At 42.5% G+C, this 26,027-nt stretch overlaps 1 protein-coding gene across 9 annotated transcripts in view; it reads right to left on the reverse strand.

Moving 5' to 3' along the window:
• The window catches only part of CARMIL1 (capping protein regulator and myosin 1 linker 1), a 195,039-nt gene extending 169,464 nt beyond the window's left edge, over positions 1-25,575 (reverse strand). For 2 of the 9 annotated variants that reach the window (XM_085571834.1, XM_085571833.1), the window contains exons 1-2: positions 22,663-23,747; positions 21,276-21,373 (exon numbers count right to left, since the gene is read on the reverse strand). In XM_085571834.1, the coding sequence (XP_085427960.1) occupies positions 21,276-21,373; positions 22,663-23,107 (543 nt within the window). In that variant the 5' untranslated portion in view covers positions 23,108-23,747. Of the gene's footprint in view, positions 1-21,275; positions 21,374-22,662; positions 23,749-23,772; positions 23,935-25,231 lie in introns of those variants that run through there. The other 7 variants (XM_085571839.1, XM_021528664.4, XM_021528668.4 and 4 more) reach the window with 7 other exon arrangements.
• Between the last annotated feature and the right edge of the window lie 452 nt (positions 25,576-26,027).

Raw genomic sequence — 26,027 nt, forward strand, 5'->3', positions numbered from 1 at the left:
CAGCAGGATATACCATTCGGGAAAAAGGAGGAAGCACCAAGCCACTCTTCCACTCCACAAACATGAAAGCCAAGTGCAAAGAAGCAAGGTGAAAAAGAAATTATGTGTAGTGTGAGCCATGTAAAAGACTTAGGCATTTAGCCTAAGCTGAAGCCTATGCTAAAGGGTCCTTCTCTAGTCACAGATGGGGTTCATCAATTAATTAACTAGCTAAAATAACGAACCTTTTGCTTTTAGCCAGCTAAATGTGCCGCAGATTCTGTCTTGCCTAGGCAACAATGGTCTCTTATTTAAGATGGAGATGTAAGGTTAAAACACCATCTGAAGAACCTGGGTCCAGAGCTTGCTCCTCAGCTGGTATCACATCTCAGTATCTTAGTGACAAGCTGACCACCACACAAGAGCAGGTGGGTTACCCAGGATTCGTCACAGCTTAAGAGCAGGCATGCAGGCAAACACCAGCTGTAACAAATATGTCAGATATTGGAACTCCAGCAATTCAGGCGATTGTTTGTGTAACCCCAGCTAACATTTTTAACCTCTTTAGCTATGTCTGCTTTGATGTAGTGGGTACTTCTAAAAGGTAAAGGATTTTTAAAGCATCACATCCAGGAGACAGCTGTTCAAGACCCCTGTAACAAAAGGAAGAAAAATACAGGCCCATCTTTAAAACCACACTTATAATTGTAATTTTAGCCAATACCAAACTGTCACTGAAACTGCTGATATGATGCAATTACCCAGGCAACAGCCCTCCTTCCCTTTCCATCCTAAATAAAATTTACATCAGACCAAACTGCTCTTGCTTCAATCTAACATAATCAATGCAGAAATCTGAGTTTAGCATAAAGATAAACCTCAGCACAACTACTCTTATGGCTAACCACTGATGTCTATGAACTGAAACAGCTCCACAGCTGTGGATACACTCTAGATTTACGTATCTGTAGCCTTTCACTCTCTGAAAGCACACACTTCCCGACTTGCTAGTGTCACTCGTTTTAACCTCAATAATCCTAGCCACTATCACTGCACATGTTCTGCAGAATTTTGCCATGCTGTGTTAATGCCTTGGAGATGGAAAAGAAAAAAAGGCCACAAATGAGTTCCTGGCCTCTTCAGGTTACTTCTCCCTTTGCTGGGGCCTGATCCTTACAAGCACAGCAGTACTTCCCCAGCATGGACTCATTTCTATTCTCTTCAGCAGGCAAGGCAGACACACAGCTCTGGTTGAGACTGGGGTTTACAATGATGCTGGGCAATTGTTTTCCTTGGCTCTGCAGCCTCTGATCTCTTAGTTTTAAAACCTTCCATTCCCTATAACCTCGTTTTTAATTGCAAATTGCACAACAGTTTATTTGTGCATTCCTCATACACATAGAAAAGCCTCTGCCAAAACAAGTACTCCTAAAAAAAGCAGCTGGGTTAACTGAGGCAGACTGCAAGATCTTTGAGAAATGAGGCTCATTAAGTACTTAACATTAGCACAGTGTAAGCCCTTCATTCAAAACTCAGACCACAGATTTCCATTACTGACTGAAATAAAAGATCCAAGAGACAGGAAAGGGGAGGGAGGAAATACATTTGAGCATTTCCATCTGCTTTTTCCTTCTTGGCACCATGAAGCTCGCTAGCTACAGCTAACAAGCTATTACACCACACTTTGATTTGATACCTGGCTTCTGTCTGCACTAACAGGTATAACTGCCCTGCAGCAGCCCGAGTCTGCTCAGCTTACTCACTGGCTGTCGCTCTGCTCATCACAGCAGTTCACTTGGGAAAACACACCAGACCACAGTAATGGACAGCTGAGCTCTACCTGGAAAGTCTTTTCCCCTCCTCCTCCCCAGGGAAACATGAAAACCCACCACAAAGAGCTTGGATTCTTGCCTATGGCAAGCATAATAAATGATAAAGGAAACTCCAGGGTAAAAAGAAGGTTTAAAGTTATTGCTATGGGTTTATTCCTTCAAAACATCCATAGGTTATTGCTGCTGTCTCTATTAAGGGTGGAGTATTACAAAGAAATCAGCTGTGGCAGTCATTTTTTCCAACACAGGTAAGAGAAAAGTTGCAAAAGCCAAGTGTGCCGAAAATATTAGGTCTCTCCCTAGCAATCATACAACTATTCACATTTCCCTAAAATGCTTTATCAAAAGAAAGATGCTTTAACAAAGGGAACATAAACCTGAGTGTAATGCCTTGCTAGAAGGGACAGAGCACTCAGAAAATGAAAAGCAGAAAGGGAATAGTTCTTCAGAGAAGGAAATTTAACAACCGTCGTATCAAGTTTTCAAGGGATTAGTGGACCTCTCCTCAGAGGAAAACAAACCAAGTGAAGCATTTCCTTCACTGAAAAAATAAAACTATTAAAGAGTGCAGGGAATTTGGTTTAACTCACTTAGCTTAGCAGTAAAATTCTGATGGTATATGACTTCTCAATATTACTAGAAAATTTTTCAAATACATTTTAAACACTAATGACCTTCTAAATGGAAACCAAAACTTCTAGAGAAAGGATTATGCCACATACCTCTCTGTATAAGGGATGTTCCCAAAGTGAGTCAAAATTTGATCATGTCTTACATTTGGCAAGTCCTAACTAGACAATCTTTTCATACAAAAGCAAAAAGAATCAAGGTCAGTTAGTTTATCCCCTATACACCCGGACAACTGAGAAGTGCAAAGAAATTAATGACTTGAAGACCACTCAGCATGGTCTTTCATTGTTGTCATTTGACATGGTCATTCAACATTCTCACTCCACAGCAAAGGCCATCCTGACCATGTAAATAGTGTCTTTTCTTTATACTGAACTATACTGAGAGGTAGTCTCTATCCTAGACCTCTTGAGTTACAGGAATCAATCCCAAAATCAAACTGGGCCGAAAAAGTTAAAAGCCTCCAGTTTCTCATGGCAATTTATATAGCTCATATCCACTATTTAACTACTAAAGAGCAATAGCTCTTCATTAAAAACTACAAAATTGTTTCCAAGCTGGTTTCTTAGCAAAGATATCTTTTTTTCAGCCTCATCAATCAAAACTAGATAAATATTTAGGGATGGTTCCCAAATCCTAGCATGCCTTCCTAAAGTCTATCTCAAATCTGTACACAACTGCATCAAACCAGATACTAATGTCACCAGTCAATATCTTCAAGACCTTTAGTTGCAAGGATCTGATCCACCCCTATGAGAACCATATTTTACTGAGCAGCATCCTTTCACATTAATAAGTAGAGCAGCACTTAAGGGTTTTCAAGGTAATTTGAAAAATTAGCAGACCTGTAATGCCATAAATATTTTCTCATGCTCTTGTATACTGTGTATTTATTAAATCTGTTAAATACTTTTTCTACTTCCTGATAAGTTTTTCCCTATTTACAATAAATCTACCTGCATAGGGTTTTCCTTCAAAGAAGAGCTTTACATCTCAGTTACAGGTGTTATTATCTAGAGTCTGAGACAATTCCCTTCTGGCAGGTTTTCCCTTTGATAATATATTGCAATCGTTTGCTATAATATACAAGTAAAAAATATAGATCTCATTAAAAATAAGTTTTGAAAGCAGAAGGGTAGCCTATATTAGTGTAAGAGAGAAATTTTTAACTACAGATTGTCATTTATTTGTCTAAGTCAGTAGCTATGTCTGCCCCAAAATTCCCAGAATACCACAGCTTATTAGTGTTCAAGGACAATAACTTGCCCTGCAAAGAAAACACTTGTCCAGGAGAGCTTGTCACATGGAATTCATTGGAAAGCATCAAAACTACGCTGCAATAACTTAGATAATCAGAAGACAGACAAGATGTTGGAAGAAAACTATTTTTTTCTAATATTTGGTTTGTTAAGCCCAACTCAAACTGTATTTTTGCTCGATGTGTGTTTTCCCAGCTGCAAAGGGAAGCCTTTCCAGAAGGGCACCTTTCCAGAAAGGGCCTGCCTTCTTATGAAAACAGACAGCTGCTGAAACATGAAATTTTTTAAGTCCAGGATTCGACACCTTATTCTCCTGTCATTAAACCATTTCCTTCACTCCATGCAAATAATCACCTTTTTAATTTGGTGGGGAAAAATAAGCAAAAATTATTGCATTTGTCTTGGTCTGGGGCCGTGGGGGGAAGACCCAAGGTACAGACTCAGCATGAATGGGTGTAGGATGATTTATGTAATGGCTCTAATAGGTGACAGCTCCACTCGATTACTGGATGCTGCTGCTTAGAGGTTTTTATACATCTGCACCTCAGTATTTAATGCTATTAAATAATCATAATTAACATTCACTCAGTTATCAATATACTGCCTCGAGCTGCTGTTCAGATTTTTATTACCAGCTAATCTAAAGAAATGAGCGTGGCAGCAGATGTGGCTGTCAACAGGACCTGAGGTAACAGATTTTCCTTCCGGCTTTCTGTCACTAGAAGCTGCCAGATCCCAACTTTCTAGCTCTTCACCAATAAACACTAAAAGCAGCTAAAATGCAGTGCAATTCAGACTTAATGCCATCCTTTTGTACTCTGATACAATGTTATCTTGTCAGATACCAGAAGCACCAAAAAGAAAAAAAAAAGGGGGGGGCAGGAGATTATTTCCAAGTTTATATTTGTTCACAATCACTCCCAAAAAAAATTACAAAAGGCAGAAAGAACAAAAGCAGTGGATACCTCAGTAATGCACTGTTTTCAGAGGGCAAGGCTAAGCTAACAACCACATACAGTTCTCAGCAAGTACCAGCAGCTGTAGGTTAATGTTCTCACACAAGTGCTCACTCCCTCCAAAAATGTTTGAGAAACAAAGTTTACTGAAAAAGCACCCACAGAAATGACAGTGGGGCTTTGAACCATGAGTATTCACACAAGACAAATATTAATATTCACAACAGAAATGTTTCTAGCATCTGCAAGTTTGGGTGTGGAAAAAACATTCAAACAAATACCCAGTAAGAAAGATGCAAGCCTCTGAACAGCTTTCAGTGAGTGCTGAAAGAGCTCTGCACATGTGCCTGAGATTTTCAAGGAATGGTGTTAAATCCACCTAAAAACAAACACCATGGAATTTTTGTAAACACATGACCACACGGAGGAGGTAAGAATACAAATATATCCAATTACTCATTCATGGCAGATGACACACTTGGTTCCAATTAGTGCTCCCATAACTTCCACACTTTTTGTGGCCCAAAAAGAAAGGAAAGTTTGACCCTATGCTTTGGAAACTTAAGCATTTCAGCAGATCCAATGTTACCGAAAAGAAGAGCATTCGCTTTATAACCACACTTTTGGCTCCAAACCAGCACTCCTGAGCAAAAATGGGTAGTGGCACATCTGGAGCTAAACCAAACCAGTACTGACTCCAGGTCTATCAGGGGCCACAACCTTCAGCAGCAGACTGATCCTGGAATCCAGCATATCTCCTCCAAGGAGATGCTATGACCCAGAGGTAACTGTCCCACCATTTCAACACCAAGTAGGAGACCAAGAGCCTACGAGTCAGGAGGAACTGGTTTCTGGTAGCCAGCATTTTGAGGAGCCTTGCACACCACCTGCCATGCTCACAGCTACCTGACAGCTATTTCAGCAGCTGTAGGGCTTGGAGCAGATGTACAGCTGCCCTTGGCCAGGTGAGAGTGAAGCTGTGGGACTGCTAAGATGATCACAGTTGAGACAAGATAAAACCTACACATCTGAGGTGTGGGAAGGTACAATGTCTTGGAATTCTTTACTATTAATAGTCTTAAAAAACATTCAGCATGTAGACAGCGTTCCCCAAAGCCTCCGCTTTCTTCTCAGCTTCTCTTCACCCAGTTAGATAAACCCTAATTGACCTGTGCTCTGAGAAAAAAAAACTTGTGCCATTGCTTACCGGTCTTCTGCTGCACAGAGGAGGACAAGGTTCACAGCTGTGGCTTGTCAAGTACAGAGAGCAAAAAGAAGGCTCACTCAGCAGTCTGAGCAATTCCTCTGACCTTGATCTCATTGTCCCTGGCCTTGCTTTCAAATATCCTTCAGCCTCCTATCTGCTTCTTTGTTCTTTTCTAGGGGAAGAGTCAGCTCTTCCACTGCTGGTTATCTCAGATAGCAAAACTGCTGTCCCAGTCACTGCTGGTGTTACATCCAACGGCAGGAGAAATCCTGAGGCTACCTCTGTTGACTCAAGAGATGAATCAGACACAAAAGGAATCTTACAGTCCCAAACTGATTATTTTCAAAGCAAACAAGTAAATACACACAGGTGAAAACTGAGCTAAAAATCTGCCATAATTATATTTTCTGAGAAGAATCAGGAGCCAAAGGCTTCTATTTGGAAAGATACCTTCCTATCAAGAAGGTTAAGATACCTTCTTATCAAGAGGTTAATTCTGTTGTTCTCCCTTTGGAGGAAAACCTGGTATCCTGGATTAGTATCAGGTATGTCTATAGCTCCCATATACTGGAATTCTCATCTAAGAAAGGATAAATAAAATATAATGTAATAAAAACAAGTCAGAACACGCCTAATAAGAATAGAAAAACAATACAGTGCTTACATAAGATACAGCTTAGGAAGGAAACCCAAAGCCCTGATTTGTCTGTTTTTCTCAAATAAGCATAAAACTTCAAACAACCTAAAAAACTTCAACAGTGCATGTCTGCACCCAGTTAACTTAAAAGCACAGCTTCATAAATCTAGAACTCTTGCGGCCCATGTTAGAAACACATACCTTTCAGTCTTATGCTCTGTGTTCTTAATGGATGCTGCATACCAGCTACATCAATACAGAAGAATGTAATAACAGCACACAAACTGCACACTAGGAACATTAATTTTCATGTAGAGCTAATATACTATCAGACCTCTAGAAACATTTTTCCAACACATGAGACATTTTTGTTTCTGTTTCCAGTAAGAATCTGGAAATTTCTATCTTTTCATGATGACAAGGCTTAAAGAGAAGGACAGGGAGTATCTACCAGCCTGTTAAGGAGTCTGGTCTGAAGAGCACTTCAGCAGAAAGTAAGAATGCTTATATTTGCAGTAAAAAAAAAAAAAATTATAACCCTTCTAGACTCTCAGCAGAGGTTCTTAGGTTCAGCCACAGTGAAAGGGATTTTATAGCACTTGTCAAGCAGAAAGCATGCATTTAATAATGAATAAATGAAGAAGATAAAGCTACAAAAACTCGTCAGCACAGAAGGTGAACCAGGCTCTGGTATTTCACAGCAAGTGTCAACAGAGGACTGTGCTCAGGCTGAAACAAATGGGCCCTGCAGAATCTGCAGATGCACTCCCTGTCTGGGGAAAAACACATTCAGCTACCAAACACCATCTTGATGCAAGAGGCAGCATGCTGGGCTCGGAAGATTTGATTTTATTGCCTCTTGTTTCAATTACTCTACTAATCTAAAAATAAGAGTATAACATTACAATCTTTGAAATTTATATAGTCTACGTGTGATCTATTAGGCAATATATAACAAAGTAGCTTTTACATCACAAACCCATCTAAAGCATCAATTGTGCCACATTATAGGGATTGGTATACATTCCTGGGATGGGTGACTACTATGCACATGTAAAAGCTCAACACTCATTTTATGCATGAACTCTACCTACAGGAATGGAAAAACATCAATATTTCCGTTACAGATGCTTGCAAGAAACCTTATCACTTTATGGCAGAGTGATAAGTGTAACCCACTATGAATCTCCATGTAATGCTAAAATCAGCTCGGGACAGATTTTCCATCACAGGGGGAATTAAAAAAGAAAAATTAGAAAAGGAGTATTTTTCTTACAGTAGCATCAACTAAATATTATAGCCAGAGGCTGCTGTAACCCAGATACTAAATTTCCTCATGCCAATGCATCCAAAATGCCCCAAGAATTAACTTAATGCCTCGTCCAACTGGCCTGGATCCATCACACACCAAAAGATCCACTTATTCTTGGACTGTGCCAGAAACACTGGACAGAGCAATCCAATCCACTCTTCACCTTGCAAGTGTGTGGGGTCTAAAAGCCACCTGAGAGTGCTCTTACACCACAAGAGATTACAGCAAAGAAACCAAAATCAGATTTTGGTCATATCTTAAGTAGATATAGTTCAACATAAGTGAATAGATGGATTATTCAGAAAGCAAAAAATATAACAGATTGGTATTTAATGGATTTTCACCAAAGTTTAAATGACATGGCAAGACCAATTCCACCTGACCATGTATTTTTGGTTTTTAATCTTAAGACAATGCCATCACATTTTCCAAAGGTCAATTATGAAAACTTCTCTGCTCCCCAAAGGAATGGTCATCCAATATCCATTAATGTAAAGGCAATTACCCAACTACTCAGTGTCTTTCAAGATACTAAGTGGCAAGAACCACACTCTACTAAACAACTCAATGTTGCAAAAATGCATCTGGACCCTATATGTTTAAGGATTTTTTTCAGCCTACTTTATTATATCAGATATAAAGCCAGAGAACAGAACCCAAAGACTAATATACAGCTGGAAAGAGTTTTGAGGGAGGGAGAAGCACTGTCTGTGCAGCATATTTTAAAACACTTCTTCAATCCTCTGTCCATTTGCTAAATTTCCTACAAGGGTATTACTGCAGAAATAAAGCCTATTCAAAAGTTGTGGAACCACAACATCTATTATTTCAAAGGTAACTACAATGTCATAAATAAATAAATAAATGCATGAAAATAACTTCTTTTCCCAAAAGTTCTCAAATTATTTTACCAATATCTAATGCAAATAACTCTCTTACCAATAAGTAATGCCCAGTGAGATCAGTGAAGTATTTTTGCTGGGTCCATGAAAAGTACGCTTGAAGAGAACACAAAAATACAAGAACAACTAAGGAATCCTGCTTAATTCCTGACAGGCTTCTGACAGAGCCTCATGTCCCTGCCAGCTCTTCCTCTTTATATTCCAGGAAAAGCTGCTATTACCACTTCAAAAACAGTGACGCATGGGAGGTGGAGAAAGTTATTCCTCTTCTTTTTGGTAGTTCTGTCACACTATGTACTCCCTTTTGCACATGCTGAGGTTTTTCAGAAGTACTATCAATAAAGCAAAAAAAAAAAAAGGGAAGGTGAGGAAGATGCGATCAAAAAACATTTCTTGGGCTGGCCCTTCATAGAACATGCATGATAAAAAGGCTGGTGAGAGCAAGTAATCCTTCTGTTAGACTCCCTTCCTCTCAATTCTTCAGTGCTCTGAGAGCAGCAAAACCAGTCAATCCCTTCTTCCCATCACATTCTGGAGCCAAGCACCAGGCAGATTCCTGCATTTGGCAAGAGAGAGGTCTAGCATTACAGAAGGACTTGTGCAAGCAGAAACACCTCCTCCCCCAGTACAGTCCAGCCTCTTCCAGCTCCCCTGCACAAAGTTACACAAGGAACAGCCACACTGTGGACTTCAAACAGAGAGGCTACTGCACAGCAAAGCTTTCTTTGCAGCACATCTCAAAGTACACACATGGTGGCATTCCTCCTCCTAGGCACCACCCTGCCTTTGCTCTGAGGCACAGAGCACCAGCACCAGGCAGCTCTGGCTCCCAGGAAAGGCAGAGGAAGGTTGGTTCCTAGTGCTCTGTGTCAAGCACAATTCCCTGACCCCTTCCAGACAAGGTTCGTGCTGCTCCAAGATGAAAGAAGAGGCACCATGGACCTCGTAAGAATCACAACCCAGAGAGCAGTGGGAGACTGGGGCAGTTTAAGAGGTGAAAGGGGAGGCCCAGAATCTGACCTGCCATGTTTCCTTCATTTATGAGTATGTCCTTAAGGCCAGTCTTGATATCAAAGAACTCTCTGCAATTTATGGTGAGAGGAAACAGACACTCCAAACAGAAAAGCAACATAATGAATATTCTAAAATAAACAATGGAAGATTAAAAATAGAAAAATAAGACAAGAGAAAAGATGGAAAACATAAAATAGAATAATGTATTTGGGGCAGACTTAAGCCCTCAGGCTGAACAAAAACCTACTAAAATTGCATTAAGGATACATTGTGATAAGCTAATACTGTATAAAAACCTGCAGAATTTTAATTTCACACAATTCCATGCACATATAAACAATAGCAGGACCATCTAATAATGTTACAGGAAATATATTAAAAGGATTGCATCACACTGGAAATATCACATGAAATTAGTATTTTCAGGTTTTCTATTTTTGGCTAAATGTTTTCAAAATATTTAACATGGAGGAATATATTTCAAAGGCTTACAATAAGCATTTATGTTTCAGAAATCTTTGCCAGCTGGAAAGGGTGATAGTTTAACAATGAGAAGGCAAAAAAGCAATGTATTTTCAGTATCACCATTAAACCTGCAACCATCTATAATCTTTCTAATTTGAATACGCAACTTGTAAAAGTTGAGAGCTTCACGTCTTAGCTTTTTTCAGTAGTACTCAGTATAGGCAAAAAACCAATTTGAAAACAACAACAAAAAACAAACAAACACAAACAAAAACAAACAAAAAAACCCTAACCAAAAAACCTAAGTCCCTGCAGTATTAGGTCACTCCTGAAGAATTTTCTTGTCATTTTGGCTAAAGACTGAACACACTCTTCTCCAGATAAGCAGCTTTTCCAAACTTCAGTTGACATGCCTACACAGAACCCCAAGAGAATCAGCATGCAGCTTCTCCTGCAGTTTGCCAGCATGGTGTAGCTAAGCAAGTAAATGGTAGAAAACTGGCTTTGAAATAGCATGTGAAGGAAATAGCACAGATTACATAAAATGCAGTTAAAACTCCATCTGCAGAGTCAAGTCTCATAGAGGATGTCTTCCCAAAGTAGAGATAGAACTATAAAACTTGGGTAACAAAGCATTGTATTCACAGATGAAACCCTTTTAAAGCTGTTTTACAATCCTTTACACTGCTCTGGTGTCATCCACATCAGCTAATTACATTTAAATTGTCATGTTATATTACAGTTCTTTACTTGTTTTCTTTTAACTTTTTCCCTTTTCTCAGCCCAACTTCTCCTGTACCTAGAGATGTGGAGAGAGCAATGCAAGTGAGTTGTGTCCATTGTACTGCCTTGCCTCCCCTCAGGACAAGTAGAATTTGCACAGCACGTTGTTGAGATGCTAGCAGATGGTTTGGGGTTTAATGATGAGTTTTGCTTGTTTTGTTTTTGGTTGTTTTGTGGTTTTTTGGGTTTTTTTTGTTATGTTGAGGATTTTTTAACCAAAGAGAGCTGCTTTGGGAAAGGTGGAAAAACCTAAAGCCAAATTACACAAAGAACACTGTAACATCCAACCTGAACCAAACTGCCACCATGACACAAATAAAACAGACCTAGCATAGACTTTGATTAAATTGTACAAGAAAGCAGGGAACCTGGCTAGCAAGACAAGATAAAAATGTATACAGAGTAAGTTTATGGCAGCCTACAATATTTTTTAGCATAGCAGCATCATGTTTGGTCCATCCTTCCTGTATTTGCAAGGATACTAAGGAATTTGAGGATATTTGTCTTATCTCTGTAAGGAAAGGAAACAGAAGTGGGGGAATATGGGCTGTTAGAAAAATAGGCATACTAGTGTGAGAAAAGGTAAACTAAAAAGCAAATCCCAGTCCTGACAAAGCAAATCCCAGTCCCATCCCTTCCTAGACACATGGGAAAGCTTCCAGGGACTTTTTGAAGCAGAGGATATGGACAGACAGTAAAAAGGAAGACACAAGGTAAGAAAGAGTGCATAAAGATACCCATAGTGTATGCAACAATTGTACACAGAGTACATCAATATACTTTACCAAAAACGCAGGGATTTCAGCACCTTCCTGCGATGAGAAAAGAGAAAGCCTATGGTTTTCTGACACTTGCAAAGTGCAGATATGAAGAATAGCACAGTCAAGAAAGCTGCTTGTTATAGTTATAATTCATTTTTCATGCTATGAATTTAGTTTTGGGATATGAATAAACTTACCAAGGTGGCAGAAATTATTACTCAACAAAGCACCAGTACCTAACAAAGCTAATACTTCTTCAAATATTTACTTGCAACGTTGTAAATACCAAAAGAAGAGATTGCCATCTAAAGCCAGCTGCACTAGAAACCTGCTTTGACCTACCTTCACTGCTCCCTTCCTAAGGCTGCTCACACTGGAGTAGAGGCTCACATACATGGCTGTAAAAGGTATCATTCTTAAGCATCGGCCTCTAGTGTTTGTTAAGAGATGAGCCTCTGAAAGGCTTTCCCTCTATCAATAGTTTCATGTGAATAGTTTCAGTCTTGCTAGAGGTCTTCAAGGCAGAGAGGGAGAAGCCTTTTCATTCAAAGGTTGACCCTGAACAAACACAGCAGTGCCCCGTCTCCCAATTCAGATTGGAGTCAACAGGCATTCACTTCCTCCTAACCAAATCTGAGTAGAAACTGCCCTGCAGCAGCCATCTCACCCTCTTGTTTTGCTCCCTGGGCCCAAGAAGTAGGTGTCTATAACTTTGCTCAAATCCTCAATATTTCATGGAGTTCTACAAAAGCAGTGGTTTGAACAAGTCTTAGGTACAAGGGAATGACCCCAGTTCAAGAGATGTATACCTTAGGTGGCTGCTCCATAAAGACATGCCTGTGGCAAGCATCTTAGAGGCACAAAGTGGAAATGGCTTGCTCCAAATGACCTCAGCTTCCTAAGACCTGGCTAAGAGTGTTTCCAGACATCCCAAGCACACCACTGTCTACCTCACAGGCAGCATGCTGCTAACCACTGCTTCAGCTGTGGAAAGGGGGGAAAATCAGTTATCGACCGATCTAAAAAGCACAGAAACAAGCACCACTTGAAAATGTAATGCAGGATGAAAATCTTGAGGGGAATATAGACCCAGCATCTCCTCTTCTGTTTTCTATCTCCAAGTACACACTTTGAAGCCCATCCTGCTGTCACACAGGCCTTCTACTCTATGCAGGGATATGAGTGTCATTTGTCAGCCAAGGGGATAAGCTGCACAACATCCACACTGACAGGCCCAGACCACAATTACTGTATTTTTTTTATAAAGGTTACTTTGCAAGGAAGATCAGAGATGTAACCTGTTCAAATAAGAGCTACTCCTCACTTGATGACAGTTTCTACCCTGCAAACACTTTCCAATAGCCCCACAGGACCCACAAACCCTTTTAATTTGTATCAACACCAGCAATGTGATTCCTTCTCTGAGCTTCATAGCAGAAACTTGTTTTGTTGTGTTAGCCTTAAATTTCACATGCCACAGCTATTCAGATCTTATTCTGCAACCCCAACTCCCTGAGCCAGGGTCTCTCTTCCCTCATCCAGCAGGCCAATTAATTTGGTTAAATCTGTTTCAGGAGTGTAGGGTTATAAGAATCTGCCTCTTATAACAACATTTTATATCCTAAATGTTTATCATCTGAAATAAACAAATTAGGGAAGCTATCACTAAGACAAAGATATCATTCATGAGTTGACACAGAGTAGGCCTTTCAGAAATGGGGAGAGATGAGACAGGACCAAGGGCAGAAATCAGCCTGGGGATTCAGGTAGCTGTACAGAACACCACTAGCAGCAGCTAAATTTAAAGGATAATTTTCTAGATAATTTTCTATCCTGGACCTGTAATTACTTTACAGAGAATTAAATTACCATGAGAAAAAAAAAAAAAAAGAATTCTAGGTGAGCTAAAGTATTTTAATAATCAAACAAATCAGTGGCATTCACCAATTTTTCCACCACAAGAATGGTTGAAGAGAGGGACTCCGAGCAACAAGAAGCATTTTTCACAGTACACTGCACTAACTTTTCACTTAGGAGCCCTTGCAGCTATTTTCAAGTTTACTGTGTCCTCCTTCACACTACTTACACCAAAGTAAACCACATTCTCTGCATGAGAAGTCTTTTGTTAAAGTAAGTCAGGCAGATTAAACAAGCTGTAATAGGAAAAAAGAAAAAAAAAAGAAACCCCACACAAATATACGTCTACCAAATAACACATTATGTTCCCCTCCAAGTCTTCTCTCTTGGGGAAATAAAAGCCACCAATGGCAAAGAGTGACTGAGACAAGAAGCTGACCCTAATGATAATTTTCTATTTTTCATTTTCAGCTTTAGGGAAATTTTATGTAATAATCAGTCTTCTGCCTCTTTTATGCACAGATTTCAGTGAAAATCCTTGCCTTCAGTGAAGGCTCCATTTCATAAATAATGGTAGCAAGGAGTCAGGCCTCTCAAAGCAAAAACACATTAGCAAACCACTTTGGTACATTATATATTCAGCAAGAGAAGTAGAAAGAGTGTGGCAGTTTAAAAAGGAAATGCTTTCTAATTGGGTTACAAAAAAATTGACAGGAAGAAAGATTCCATGATCAATTCAGAGCCACAGTGGATTCCTCCCTCCCACCACTTTTTTTTACCCCAATAACTGTTAGAGCTGTGTACAGAAAACCAGAGCATGCTAAGAGTGAGATCATGTCCACATTTTCTCCTTCCAGAAAATTGCAGGTGAGTGTTAAAATGCGAAGTACAAGAGCCAGGACAACAGCAGGTACTTAAGGGCACTGAAAAAGGAGTCCCTTTTTCTTTCCTTTCCCTGCCTGTACCAGTTGCCCAGAACTAAAGAAAGGGAGAAGAAACAAACTGTATTTTGGTCCTCCCAAAGCATGGAAGGAACATACTGGGTGCAAGAAATCATCTTGAATTTCTAAACTCACATGCACTACCACCAGCAATTCATTGAACCACTGAATCATTGAACCATAGAACAATTTGGGTTGGAAGAGACCTTGAAGATCCTCTCATTCCAACCCCCTGCAAGGAGCAGGGACACTTTCTACCAGATCAGGTTGCCCAAAGTCCCATCCAGCCTAGCCTTGAACACATGCAGGAATGGGGCAGACACAATTTCTCCAGGCAACCTGTTCCAGTGCCTCACCACCCTCATCATAAAAAATTTCTTCCTTGCATCTAGTCCAAACTAACCCTCTTTTAGGTTAAGACCATTCCCCCTTTTCCTATCACAACAGGTCCTGTTAAAAAATTTTACTTCATTTTTCTTATAAACCCACTTTAAGTACTGGAAGGTTGCAATAGGGTCTCCATGGAGCTTTTTCTTCTCCAGGCTGAAAAACCCAAATTCTCTCAGCCTACCTTCATAAGAGACGTACTCCAGCCCGCTGATCATCTTCATGGTACTGGTCTGCACTCACTCCAGGTCCATGTCCTTACATTGAGGGCCCCAGAGCTGCACACAGCACTTCAGACAAGGTCTCAAGCATGGAGTAGAGGGGAGAATCCCTGGGGAGACTCACTCCAACAGCTCTGGGGGTCCCAGAGCTGGACACAATACTCCAGAATGCTAGATCTGTAAATTTTCCCACCAGTCAAAAGTAACCTTATGGATCAGTATATAACATAAATGTAAATTTCAATGAAACTTGCACATGTGTATTTGTTTTAAATGTTTCCTATTTTGGAAACATATGCAACTGCATGAGTGAATTTATAAATTCTATTTCCTGCAGTACTCTTCTTATTTCAGTTTTTTGTAGCAATCTTACAGGCCACAGTTTATTTGCTCTCTAAGAGGCACCTTGTAAATGTATTAAAATACATTTTCACATGTAAGTATTTTTTGATTACCCTACCTCACTTCACTTAGATTTCCTGACATGAGGGATGTACCAACATCCTTTCATCTTCATAAAGACACACTTAAGATATATGTCATAACAGTCAATATTCTGGGCAGGGAAGAGGAAACACCATTATTTTTAAAGAATGTCCCTATTTAACATCATTATCACACACCAGCTGTCATGATATAACGTGTGAGATTGCACACATTTTATGTAAAACCAACCTTAGACAACCCTGTGAGCTTCATGCTCTTAGTGGTTTAAGAGAAGTGCATATTTTTTAAGGCAGGATGTGAAATTCATCTCTGTTCAAAGTGAATATCACGGATGGTTCAAGACAAAAGATGAGCAATGGAAAACAAGCACCAGAGCTTTTAATCCCAATGTAGTTTGACAGTGCAAAATTCTACTGCCTCCACCTGGAGACTGCCACCCTGATAGCTGAACAGGCAGAGGAGCTCAGGCTTTTCTCCATTGCTTCATGAGAGTCAGCCACATTGTTCAAGCAGTATTCAGAAGCCACATAGAGAGCACACAGAATGGCCATAATTGCTCCTTTGAAAGCAAACACATACATTTTATTTTTTAAATACAATTCCACTCTTTATAAGAGAGTCTTTAATAGCAGAACATGAAATCTCAGACCATGTGCATAGAAAAAATATAAACTTCTTTGACAGGAGTCAACTCAGTTTTTTGTTTTAAAAGCCCATGGAAACATATGTCCCAGAGAAAGTGACAAGGACATGTGAATTGCTCCCAGTGAATTTATGTTGGGCATACAGTACATTTTAAGGAGAGCCACCTGCCAAAGCAACTGTCTCAATTTCAGAAGTAGCACTCTGATATTTTAACAAAGAGAATGTAAACGACTGAGGGCAGAAGCATAACAAACTCCTCAATGGGATTTCCTAATAAAGTGCTTTTGGTCACTATGCCACATCACAATATTCTATAGCCTTAAGGTTAAGAAGAAAACAACAACAACAAAAAAATCAAAATAAACCAAGCAACAAAGCAAACAAACCTGACCAAACATATAGACAGCATGGCCACTTGCAATATTTCTTTATCTTTTATGTCTAAAATAGTACTACTTTGGAAAGCAAAACTAATCTCAAAGGCAACTAGAGCAGGAATAGCCTCTTTTTCTAATAGTAAAGACAAAAATTAAGATGAATCCTGAATTCCAACCTGTCGTGAATCACTCTTAAAAACATCAATATTTCATAAGGAGTTGGTCACAGTTATTTCACATATTGGTTTTAGCTCACCTGTTAACTTCTCAGTGTTTGCTGCTAATTACAATAAATCTGAGAGGAAGAAAAGGCAGTAGGAAATAATCAACAAAATTATATACTGATATCTTGGCTATTTTGGGGAGGCAAAAGCAGCACCATGAATACCAAAACTAAGAAGCCCAGTCCCTAAAAGCATTTGTCTGCACATGATAACCTGATAATCACTGAGTCTTCTGGATTAAAAAAGAAAAAAAAAAAAAAAAGAAAAAGAGAAGAAAATACTGAAGTATCTCATAGATAGCGCAGGGCATTCTGCCTGATCCCTTATGGTGGCAAAAGGTGGGGCCTCAGAAGAGGGAGTAGGTGTAAAGCTTCTCTTTTTTTTCTGGCTGTCTCCCCCCACTCCCCTCTTATCATCACAACTGAGACCTCTCCATACCCATCAGCTTAAACTAAAACTGGAGAGAAGGTCAGAAGTTGTCAGTGTGAGGAAAAACACCACAGGCACTCATTCAGTGTAATGCCTTAAACCTTGTCCTCGTTAAAAAATCAAGTTTGAATAAAACAATCACACAAAACCAAAGCAATCCTCCACTGATTAGAAAAGAGTGACGTCTTTATCTATTTTAACCCAATAAGAATACTGTTGTGAGCATCACATTGAAGCCAAACACATCTGGGTCCACTTCTGCAGGAGTACTCTGCCTCTGGCTGAGTCCACCTGGAGCTGCCTGCTCAAGGGCTCTGCCACAGCTGGGCTGCCTGCAGCCAACATGACACAGGCATGTGACCCCAAAAGTTGGAGCAAGCCTTGACCAGGGCTCCCCACCTTGCTTCAGAGCTCTGGCACTCACCTCTGGCCTGAGCAACACCACAGCTACCCCTGAGCTCGGTGGCTTTCCCAGCTGAAGCCACCCCACAGAGCCAGCGGGACCACCGCAGCGCTGGGGACCACTGGAGCTCAGCTGCCACCCCAGTCCTGCTGAGCATCTCCCTGGCCCACAGGGGCACCGTGCCCTGCTGGGGAGCCCCACAATGTCTGTTCTGCTTGCCCTGTGGGGCACCTTGTCACCTTTCAAGGTCTCCCATATGCCCCCATGTTTCCTCACTTTCCCCAGTGCAGCCTGGCTCTGCCAGAGTGCCCAGATGGGACTGGGGTTTAGCCCTAATCGCTTGAGGACTGATTCTTCTGCCTGTTCAAGCTGATTATTGCCTTTTCAGAGTTGGATACCCATTTGCTGCCCGAACACATGAGATTTGGTCTCAGCAGACCACAGGCAGCTCATGATGTTTTCTGTTTTGTATCATTATGACTAACTAAAAAATAAATAACTGCAGATTGAGATTACGGAGGCAGCAAACTACTTGTGCAGACTGAAAAAATCTGGTTTATATCAAAATTCCTAGACACAATTTCCAAACTCTGGCACCCAAAGCATCTTAAGGCAGGCATGGTCTTTATCCACCAACTTCACCAGTTTAATACTGGGATCCTATTTCAAGCAACACATGGGGTTTTGCTCTGTTTTTTCTGTAGTCTCAGATTCTATTTTCCATCTTAATTATCAGAGGAATTTCCTATAGCAGAGTGATTCAAGCATACAGTTGCATCCATATTCTAGTACTCTGCACCTTGAATACACTGTGAACAACAGGGCCAGCAGTCAAGTGTTTTTATAGTTACCTGCCAACTGCAGTCATTTTTAAATAATTTCCCTTGCTCAAAGTGGTACTGATTTTGCTGGATTTTCCTAGGAATAAAGGATGAGAGAGCATTTAATTAAAGCACAGATTTGGGTGTCAGGGCTCAGTGCCAGCCTCTGTGATCAGCCTCCTCTAAAGCCATGAGCACATTTCACAACAGCTCTGGGGTTACCTAGATGAGGGCAACTGCTATTTTCTCCCTATTAAGTGCTGGACCCAAAGCATGGCATCTAATTTGCTTATAAACACGCAACTACTAATAAATTCAACCCAAAATCTCAAAACAATCCATTGCCACATGTGCACTCAAGAGACAGTACTCAGAAGATGAATGTTTCAAAACGAAGCTCTTGGGAGTCAAGGAGTGCTGGCATGAAGGTTGCCCATGCGATCACATTTGAGCCCTCTGCTGCATTCACTTAAGGATACAGTCTTTAATTACTGAACTGCTTTTTCTGCCAACACTTCATTCAGCATTCCATTTGACAGGCTCACCCAAAGCACAGCAACTTGGTTTTACCCGCTCCGGTCGGAACACGGCTATATGCATTATTTACTGAAAACCTTTAAGTTCCAGCTCAGAGTACAAAAATTCTTAGTTTTGCAGGCAGATTTCCTGTTGCATTTAGTATTAAGCACTCACTTCTGAAGCAAGGTTATTTATTTTCAGTGTCACTCTTTTGATGAGAGAAGGGTATATGTCCTCTACTACACAGGTAAGAAGTGAGACTGTGCTGACACAGTAAGGCAAAAAAGTCTCCATTAATCTGAGGTACCAAACTTAAGGTGTTTCTGGTGTCATTTTTTTCAGAGCATTCTGCATTTCATAGAACTTTGCATCCCCAAAATGAACCACAGTCTCTACAGGCCTTTGCCACAGCAGACAACATTCAGCACCTCTGCAAAAAAGAAAAAAACCTTCCCCAAAATGACAAAAACAACCCAAAACCCCAAACTAACAAAAAAAACCAAAAAAACAAAAAACCAAAAACAATCCCACATAAAGATTTACACAGAGAAACATTGTAAAAAAGGCATCTTTAGTGATTTGTGCAGCTTCACAAAAAGCAGTTTTCTTCTATGGCTAAGGAAAACACAAAATCCATTTCCAGCAATCAATAATCAATTTCTCCAAGAAGAAATAGGTTTTTTTCCCCACCAATATAAATCCCCTGCATTTCTGCATCAAAGAATAAGTGGTTACACCAGACGACATCCAGTAAATCATTTCCCTGAAACACTTTTCTTGTGCACTGAAACCTACATATATGTACACAAGTAGTGCTCACTAACTCATGACCCTGTGAAAGGTTCTCTCCCTTTCAGTACCTCTTTAGTCATGGAAGGTGAAAGACCCCCCCCACCTAAGAGCTTAAGAGATTAAAGAGAGAAAAACCACCCAAGTCATCATATTTAGGCATTTTACTGCCAAGTAGTACATCCCTCGGAAACCTCATTGATGATTCAAAGCTTGACATTCTCTTGGTCCCATCAGATCAGAACAGTATTTCAGTATATCCACAATATATTTCACTATTGATAATAGTTATGATTCCATGTAAGTCAAAGAGTTGATCAAGTGTAACCACTTCAGTGAAACCTGTCAGCCTTCCCTATAAACACGGCTTTCAAATAAATAGAGACAATCAATCAACATTCACATATTCCATCTATTTCCAGTACAGAAACCGTAAATCAAGGAACTAGATATAACATGGGTAGATATTAAGCAGAAAATATTTCAAGTTCCTTTAAGTAGTGGCTCTCACAGAAAAGTGAGCCATTATCTACAGCCTTAATGCCCAGGGATAGCAACACACACTTTAAGAAGATAATTCAGAAGTGAATAAAAAGTTGCAGTTTTGAAAGACAAAATAGCACATCTGCAAGGAGGATGTACCCAATATCTGTAATAACAGCTTTGGCAACAAAACTTTCAAATATAAAACAGCATGAGCACAAGACACCAAATCTCAAATATCTTGCAAAATATTATGGCAGCATTGTACTTATTTGTGTTGGTTACTCTAAGAGTTCTCCTGACAGAAATGTATTAAAAGAGCAAGGAAATACAGTTCCATGCCTTTCTGCATATTCAAGATAGTATGCAAATGTAGAGGCTCATTACCACAGCTTTCTTCCTATCAAGACAGTCCAGCAAAACTGTTCTTGGGAGAACAGGAAAGCATACTTAAGTGAGATTAATTTGACACTCCTCAACTAGAATTTTAAGAACAATTTAGAATCTACCACTTTAAGCATTTCTTTTAAAATGCAGATGTATGACTTAACAGAGAATACCAAAAAACACAAATAGTCACTTGAGTTCAAAAAGCCCAACAGTTTTACTGTTGCTCTTCACTGCATAACAGCTTCACATTCTCAAAATTAATTCTACACACTTCATTTTGCATTTATTGGCCACTTAAAACTCTTATGGATGTAAACAGGAAACCTAACCAGCAAAGGCAGCAAAATATTTTAGAACAGGTTCTGATAATAGCTTGCTTTATCATCAGTCCACAACATATGTGATAAACAAGTGTGTGTATACAGCTGGACACCAACTTCCTATGCAGGTTATCATGAAAGCAAGAAAAAGTAAGAAAATAAATTACATGGACATCTTATGGCACACACAAAGTTCAAAGAATACTTCCAGAGGAGAATTAATGCCTTCTGAAAAGATACTGGCTTGTCCTTTGCATATGTAATCTATCATTCTATTGTACTTACCAATATTTTGTTATCCACTTTATCTCCCTTGGTTTCCAGCTTTACTTTCTTCTTGACAGAAATTTTGATTTTCCTCCCAATAACATCCCTGACACTTTCTGAAACAAAAGAAAATACCTTAATTAAATACCTTTAGTGTCAGCACAAGAAGGAAACAGAAGCCACTGTTGAGTTTTCACTAAGACTCAGAGCTATGTTGTCCAACTGCTTGCACTCATGGAAGTCTCATACACATGCACAAGTATTAAACACAACCTAACACAAGTAAAATTTTCTAAGTATGTCATCTACGCAATAATTTGTGTCTACTGTGATAGGATAAGTGATGTCATATGCCTGGATTCTAAAAACAATTTGATTTTTTTTTTTTTTACAGCACTACTTACATATCAAAAGCATTCCCAAGACAAGCCACAGCACTGCTTAGCTCCATTCTGGAAAAATACAACAAATTCCTCGCTGCTATTCTTTGTACCTGAAAAGCTTGCTAAAGCAAATTAGCTCCTTGCATTGCACAAATTTCAGTCTCCTGTTAATATCAAGGAGGCTAAATGGGTCAGGCAATGGAAGAGCAACTGTTCACACATTTTGCACTCTGTGCATTGAAGTAGCAAAGCAAACCAAGCAGACTTCCAGATAGTAACACCTGGCAGCTATGCAGAGGATGCTGTGAAGGCAACACTGGTCTTGGTCAAAATCCCAGCAACAACGTAGCCACCCCATGGTGCCAACACCAAAGTTACATTAGTTGCTATAACGTTTTAATATGTACATGCACACACATGTATACATAGTCTCTGCTGAGTATGACACGAACCAGCTTTTTCCCTGAACATTTGCAGCCTGGCCTGAAAGGAACATACCCACAGGGAACTGTGTCTAGAAAGCTTACACACCTACTGACACTGATGTAGTTGAGAGATAAACAGAGGAGTTCATCTAGAAGAGCCAATTTGGCACCTTCCGTAAGTTTCATTCCCCAGCCCCCACTGAAAGAGAACGAGAATGAAATCTTTTAAACACATTAACCTATTTCCAGCCCAACAACAGGCATCTGTCTCCACCCTCTCCAGACACATACACTTTGCCCTCGGGCACGCTTAAGTTTAAAAGCAAAAATGAAAGATAATAGGCTATTCCTAAGGCTTTTAATTATAGTGCTCTGTATAGCGCTTTTCTGCACAATTTTCATCCGGTAGTCAGAAGACATTAGCACAAACAACACACCATTTATTAAGCCTGGATGTTTAACCCAGGCCACAGCGTTCTGCCTGCAGGGCAGAAGGGTGCGCAAGTCAGAAACGTGGCTGGTCGGAGATACTCTTCACCAGAAAGAGCTCTTTCTGCAGAATCGGCATGTTTTCCCCAGGAATTTTAATTTTCCTACCAGGAAACAAAAGCTCCTCGGTAGCAGTGGCTTGCCCAGCGAGAAGCCTGTCCCGAGCCGCGCAGCCCCGGTGGCAGGCAGCCAGCGCGGCCGGCTCCCGGGGCAACCGCTTGGTCCAGAGCCAGGCTGCGAGATCCCAGAGCAGCCAGGTAAGCGAAACCCGGGAGAAAGTCCAGCCTGATGTGACCTGCTCCCCCAAGGCTTCCTCTCCCATGGGTAATGTCCAATTCTGGCCTTTCTGCCCCTGCTCGGGAACTCGGAAGCAAGCTGACTGTAGAGTCTTTTTCACCAAGTCCCGTCTCCTCGCAGAAGGTATTGCTGCTGTCTCTGCTACTTTACCTCCACGTGCAGCCTGTGCTTTTTGGTTTCTCCTCTCCCACAAACAGCTCCAAGTGCCTACATCTAGCAGGGGACTTCCTCCTGACACACCTGCATGGAGAGACATGCTTCCCTTTGCTGTCCCACGGGTCCCATGCAGCAGAAGTGGGAATGACTGCAAGCCCTCAGCTCCAGCACTCTTACTCCAACAAGCCACAGGGAGAGACGGGGCCTGGGAGCCCAGACTGCATAAAGCATCATCAAGATGTCAGCTCCTCACAAGGCTCTGTCTGCCTGAAAGGGCTAGAAACACTACTTCAGAGATAAGGTAGAGATTTCACAGATACTCTCCATGGGACTGAAGACAATTCCCTCCACACTGGGTGGCAAGTGGACTCATGAAGTAAATTTTCAGACTGAGATGGAAACATAACATTAAGGTTCACATTTTAAAGTGTTCATCCATTTCCAATGCTGGAGGCTTTGAACATCCACACCTGGGAAGAGTGGATCCAGGTAAGCCAACAATAAGAGAGGGTTTCTTTAAAGAATATGACCTACGAGATCTGACAAAGGTCACACGGGAAGTAACAGAACAAAAACTGCAGCTCAAAACACTCCTACCCCCAGTTTAATCTCCACACTCCAATCACTCCTCGTTAAAGCATGTCTTTTCATCCTGCTCTCAAAACATCATTGTTACAAAGAGCCTATTTAAAGATTAACTTTTAACATGCAGACACCAAAATACAGCTAGAAATTAAACCAATCTACATGAACAGATCCCCCTACCTCAGAACACCTTGACAAATCAAGCTGAGTGGGTGCAGGGCAACAGGGCTGAGGATGGGGAGGGGTAATTCTTCAGGTTGTTCAAAGCCACCAGAAGAGGGGATGTGTGAAGATGCTCGCTTTATTCTTCCCTGTAGTACACAGCACACCTCACCTAAAACACTAGAGTGCAGACCGATGCAGAGTAAGAAATACTGTGTATTACCACCTCAAACATGTCTGGACACTTGAAAATAGGAAAACTTCATGGTTTTAACAATAGCTACTCCTAGAACTCTTCCCAGCTCATCACTTCTCTTAGCAGTAAGCTACAGACTACAGTCTCTCATGTAAAGCACATGGTTTGGAGACCAAAAGGACTGGAAAAGGACTGAGTTATTTTGACTCTACAGAAAAAAAAAATCTGCAGCAGCTGCAAATGTCCACCTAGATTTCACCAATATTTGATAAATGCTAAAACCACTTGCTGACTGAACCTGAAGGAAATAAAACTGAAGGAAATGTAACAATGTAAATTGCTTAAATAAGGTCTGAAGGATTGTATTCAATGCCACATATACCTTGTTGCCCGACAAATTTCTGTTTCCGTCTGTCCTTAAAACAACATTTTAAATTATTACAATGCTGGTGAGATCTTTAGATAGTTCTTCAACAGGCAAAACCAAAGAAAATTCGGCCTGAACAAGGTAGCTAGCTGAGGGCCTGGAGCATCAGACCTGTTATCCCCAAATGACACTGGTTACACACATGCCGCGTGTGTAATGATGCATTTGTTGGAAGCTCCCCAAAAGCAGTGACAACATTTTCAGGGTCCTCACCATCACCTGAGTTCCTAAGCGTATACCACGCAGGATGTGGGCTCGTGTGCATGGGGCCATAAAACTTCAATTACATATAACCTCATCCCTCCTACGTCCAGAGGAAAGCGATTCTTAAACTACGCAAAACCCGGGAGGATAAATAAAAAAGCACCGAGTGGAGCAGCAGCCCGTACCGCCAGGCTGAGGCGCACCGAGGACGTGCCCCGGGCGGGCGGCGGTGCGGGGAGCCGGAGCAGCTTCCCAGCGCGTCTGCCCTCGCTCGCAGCCGGCCGGCACCCTGGACAGACCGCTGCGGAGCGGGGACACACACCGCACCCGCCGCGGCGCCCGAGGGCTCAGCCCCTGCCCGCGGCCGCCTCCCCGCTGCCCGCCGCAGCCCCGCAGCCCCCGCCCGCCCATTCCCCGCACGCAGCAACGCGGCCTCGCCGCCCCCCGCCGGCTCCTCCGAGTCCCTCCAGCTCCGCGCGGAGCCCCCCGGGCTCCCCGGCCGGCCCCGCCGCGCTTCCCCGGCTCCACAGACCCAGCCCCGTCTCCGGCAGCGCTGCATCCCGCGCACGGCGGCCTCCAAACTTGCCCCCGCAGCACCTTCGCCGGGGACCCCGCAGCCCCCATCCCCGCCGCCATGCCCCGTCCCTTACCGATCAACTCTTTGGGGACGTCGGAGTTCTCCTCGGCCATGGCGGCGGCGCTGCCCGGCGCCCGGGGGTGCCCGGCGGCGGGGCTGCTTCAGCGGCGCGCCGTCCCTGCGCCGGGCGAGGCGGGCATGCACCCAGCGGGCGGGGGAGGAGGAGGGCCGGCCGTGCGCCTCGCTGCGGAGCACGGGGTGTGTGCGCGGCTGCGAGCGCGGGCGGAGGGAAGGGGCTTCTCCCGCCCCCGCGGAGCCCGCTCCCCCCGCGCTACATGCCGCCCGCGGCTGCCGGCGCGGCCAGGAGCGGCATTTCCAGGGAGGGATGGATGGTCCGCGGGCGGCCGTCAGGCGCGGCGCTGCGGGCTCACGGCGGCCCCCGCAGCGGCTCCCCCGTTCCCGCCTGCGCGCCGCCCGGCTCCCCCGCCCGGCACCGGGAGGCGGCGGCTGCCCCCGCCCCGGGAGAGCTGCAGCCCGCGCCCCGGCCCGGCCCCCGAACCGCGCGGGAGCCGCCGGGAGCCGCCCCTCGCCCGCGCCCACCGAGCACCCGGCGACAGAGCGGGGAGGTGCTGGCGGTGGCGGCCGGGAGCATCGCCCTTAGGAAGCCATCGCGGCGAGGGAGGAGGAGGAGGGCAGCGGGCTCGGAGGTTTAGCGCGGCGACGCCGGCCCCTCCTTCGGCCGAGCCCGCCGGTCGGCGCTGCGGCGGGGGCCATCTGCCGGCGGCCGCGGCGGCTGCACCGGCCCTCCCCGGCAGACCGTGCCTTCCGCAGCTGCACCCTCGGCCTTTGCCCCGCGGGAATTCTCCCCG

This window comes from Lonchura striata, chromosome 2 (genome assembly GCF_050655825.1).
Source record: "Lonchura striata isolate lonStrDom1 chromosome 2, ASM5065582v1, whole genome shotgun sequence".
Taxonomy (NCBI): domain Eukaryota; kingdom Metazoa; phylum Chordata; class Aves; order Passeriformes; family Estrildidae; genus Lonchura; species Lonchura striata.